The 3,509-nt window shown below is 36.1% G+C and overlaps 1 protein-coding gene across 1 annotated transcript in view; it reads left to right on the top strand.

Annotated features, from left to right (window-relative positions):
- Positions 1–1,781: 1,781 nt before the first annotated feature.
- Positions 1,782–3,509, top strand: part of LOC102499849 (lipopolysaccharide-responsive and beige-like anchor protein) — a 358,799-nt gene continuing 357,071 nt past the window's right edge. The window contains exons 1-2 of the mRNA XM_006162336.2: positions 1,782–1,951; positions 2,096–2,220. Of these exons, the coding sequence (XP_006162398.1) occupies positions 1,782–1,951; positions 2,096–2,220 (295 nt within the window). The remainder of the gene's footprint in view (positions 1,952–2,095; positions 2,221–3,509) is intronic.

Raw genomic sequence — 3,509 nt, 5'->3', positions numbered from 1 at the left:
TAGAAGGATTGATGGCGTAAAAGGTTAACAAATTTTAGCAGCTTTCATTAGCTTTACATCGTCATATGTTTGTGGTGCTGACGGAGACAGGCTTTGTAGGAGAGCTCAACCTAGGGAACTAATTACTTGTGAGGATTGCCGCCCTGATGAATAGACCCTCATTGTGTCATTCCCCTGAAGACGAGGAGCAGCCTGTGATTCACGACTGCATCCTGGCTGATATTTGATAATAATTTTAACAGATAAATGTAGGTAGGCAGAATGATGAAGTGCTACCCTCGCTCCATGACTATCAAAGCCCTCCGCCAGCCATCTGTGGACCTCCTTTCTCCCTCTCACCTAAGGAGAATTTTATTTTATTAACTGAGTTCAACAACTGTTGTCTTTCGCCTGTATGTGTGTTCTGTAGGCATTGCTTACTTGATTTAAAAATGATACGGTAGTGTTCGTTTTCTTGAATTTAGGTGGCAAAATAACGAAGGAAAGTAGAGTAAGGTAATAAAAAGAGCTTTTTAATTGTGCTTTTTGAGGACTGCAATTCTTACCCTCTCTTGTATTTTGTTTTGATTATGATATTCTGTCTCTCCCTCCTGTGTATGACCAGAGTCAACAAAGGAAATGTGTTCTGTTCTCTTCAGCCTGGTCTCCTTAGCATTCTCAGAAAATAACATTGAATTTTTACTGTTTTTAACATATGGCTTTTAAATAATATGCCATTTATGGCCTGTTTTTATTAGCCTGAGGCAATTCTAATTCATACATGTATTTCTTTATAAGGATATTTTGAATTTTTAAAGATAGCATCTTTAGAAGATCAAAATTAGGAAAACTTTTACTTGGGTATTTTAGGACTGTCAGTTGGTCAAGACTACTAATTTGTCAAAGTTGACAGGTACAATTTTATTAGCTCATGAAATACAAGTGAGATTTTATTTTGTATTTGTCACTCCTGCAGAAATTTTGATTATGCATACCTTTTTATGTCTTTATTGAAGCTTAACAATTTTTTGTGCTGTATACCTTTAGTCAATTAAATATGTTCTGCAGAGATTTTTTTCCCATAGTGTAAATGTAAAAACTTCATATTAGTATTTTCCTTACAAAATATTTTCCTGCATGCTAGACCATGATTAGTTAAAAGGAGAGAAAGTTGACATATATATAAATTACCATATAAAAAGATCTACGTAATTGGGGGAAAATATCAGAGACCTTGAATTGAATGAACCTTTTTTTCCCCAGAAATACATTTACAAAAGTATACTTTTGATATGGCAATTATTGCACATCATATAGCATGTAGTTTTTAATTAAATATAAAAACAGAGTACATAAAGCAGAAATCCAATCTGATTTGCTTGAAAATAGATTGCTGTTTCACTCTACAGGAATGGTTTATTTAAAAACAGTAAATGGAAAAGAAATGCATTTTCTTGTGTTGTTCTAAGCCTCAGGGGCTAAATGTAATGAATATTTTAAGAGATTATTTTAATTAAATTCCTGCACATCTAAACAGAGTAATATTTTATTATCACATACATAACCATGTAACTGAGATATTCATTAAAGTTAACACTTTCTGGACCAAGAATTCATGATATGATTTACTGACCTTGTGCAAAAAGGCACAAATTAGGAAGAAAAATGAAGGGGGACAGACTTTGATTAATATAGGTAATGCTATACCATATTTATAATAGCCTTTTCCCTATTCTGGTTTATAAATGCAGCCACGAGAAAGGTGCCCTGCTGAGGCTGAAATGAGGCTGAAATCCGAGCACATGCCACCAGAGTGTGGGGAAACTGATCACACTGTCAGCAATTCATTTCAAAATGATGTATTTAGTGCTCATTTCACCTTCCAAGAAAAGGAAAAGGAGTTCCTTAGACCAGAAGGTGATATTGTTATTTTCAAGGACATACCTAAGTTAAAGATTGCAGAAAGGGGAGTGTGAGAAGGAGGGAGAATTAAGAGGAAGGAGAGAGGAGGGGGGAGAAAAAGGCAGAGCAAACAAGGAGAGCTTTATGCAGAAATTCAGCGCTACCACGCTGTTTGATAATTGCTAACATATGTGGCTTCTCTGTTTCATTGTAGTCGTCCTCGTGAGTTCTGGCGCCTTGACTACTGGGAAGATGACTTGCGGCGCCGGCGACGATTTGTGCGTAACCCTCTAGGTTCGACACATCCTGAAGCGACACTAAAAACAGCCGTGGAGCATGGTCAGTGTATAAACCGCCGCTTGCCAGTCGCAGCGGGTACAGAGCTTGGTAATGAGCCTAACTCCGTTATCACCACTGTCCAAGGGTCCAATGCCGCGTTTCACAGTTACTCACCCCAGAAGGAGAAGTTCATTTTTTTTTATAGTTAATGTAGGGGTCCTATTCAATGATGGTGTCAAATGTATTTATTTATTATATTACACAGGCAAAACTTCCTTAACACAGACCCTTTGTTTCAAAGTCAGAGGATAAAATATTTCTCCTTTTAAGCAACACTTTCCCATTTGAGTATTTTAATCCAGGAAGGGAGCATTTACAAATCAAATGGGATTCTAGGTAGCATTGTGTGTAGTGGTTTTTCCCCAGCCCTGGTGTTTTAGCATGAGATTACGAGGCAGGAAAGATGGTAATAAATGTCCAAATACCTAGATACTTTCTGAGCCTTGATTTGTAGATGGTTGTGATTGATGGCTCACGGAAAAAGAGAATAGACATTATTTTCATTTGTTCCTATTCTGCATCATCTTGTTATCAGAGCGTAAGAAAACATTTTCCTCCCTTTGTTATGATCCAGTTTATGAAGTCTGATAAGCAAATTGGAAAAGCTGAAAAAGGTCCTTTGGATTTGATAACATAATTTTTTTTATTGTAGTTTCACATATTATGATTTTTAGAAGTCAGTTAAAATTATATTGATTAAGGGGGGAAATGCCTCTCCCCACATAAAAACTATTTTGATTTTTGCAAAATATACATTGCTTATTTTTTAATAAGATAGAAAGTCATTTTTATTCTCCCTTTTCTGGACATGAATATGCAGCACGCAGCTCACGGTTCAATAATAACATGTAGTATACAAAATAAATGTTAAATTATATTCCAGAGGATATTAGGAATTTAGATTAAAAATCTGCAGTCTTACGTTTGGCCTCAGTCAGGCAGCTTAACCTCTTGCACTCAGCCTTAAAGAGCCATTTCTGGGAGAAAATGTCCACAATATGTCATCAGATATAACACCAAATGTGACATCAGTCCTTTAAAATAAATGATCATACAGAGAATAGTCAATAACAAAGTGATCTAAAAGCAATAATAGTCTCAGGGCCCTACATCTTCAACAACAGGAGGTGGAAAAGGAACTGAGATGCAGAATTAATTAGGCCACTTTTGCTTTTAGGGTTCATGTGCTTTTTATGGGGGTACTGCAGCTTTCAGTTAGATCTTTTTTTTCCTTTTTCTTGTGTTTTTGGTTTTGGATAATGATGCTTACACTGAGAAAATGCAGCTTC

Source organism: Tupaia chinensis, unplaced genomic scaffold (assembly GCF_000334495.1).
Source record: "Tupaia chinensis unplaced genomic scaffold, TupChi_1.0 Scaffold139871_1, whole genome shotgun sequence".
Lineage (NCBI taxonomy): Eukaryota > Metazoa > Chordata > Mammalia > Scandentia > Tupaiidae > Tupaia > Tupaia belangeri.
The sequence above is the reverse complement of the archived record's forward strand: the minus strand, read 5'-3'. Positions and strand labels throughout refer to the sequence as shown.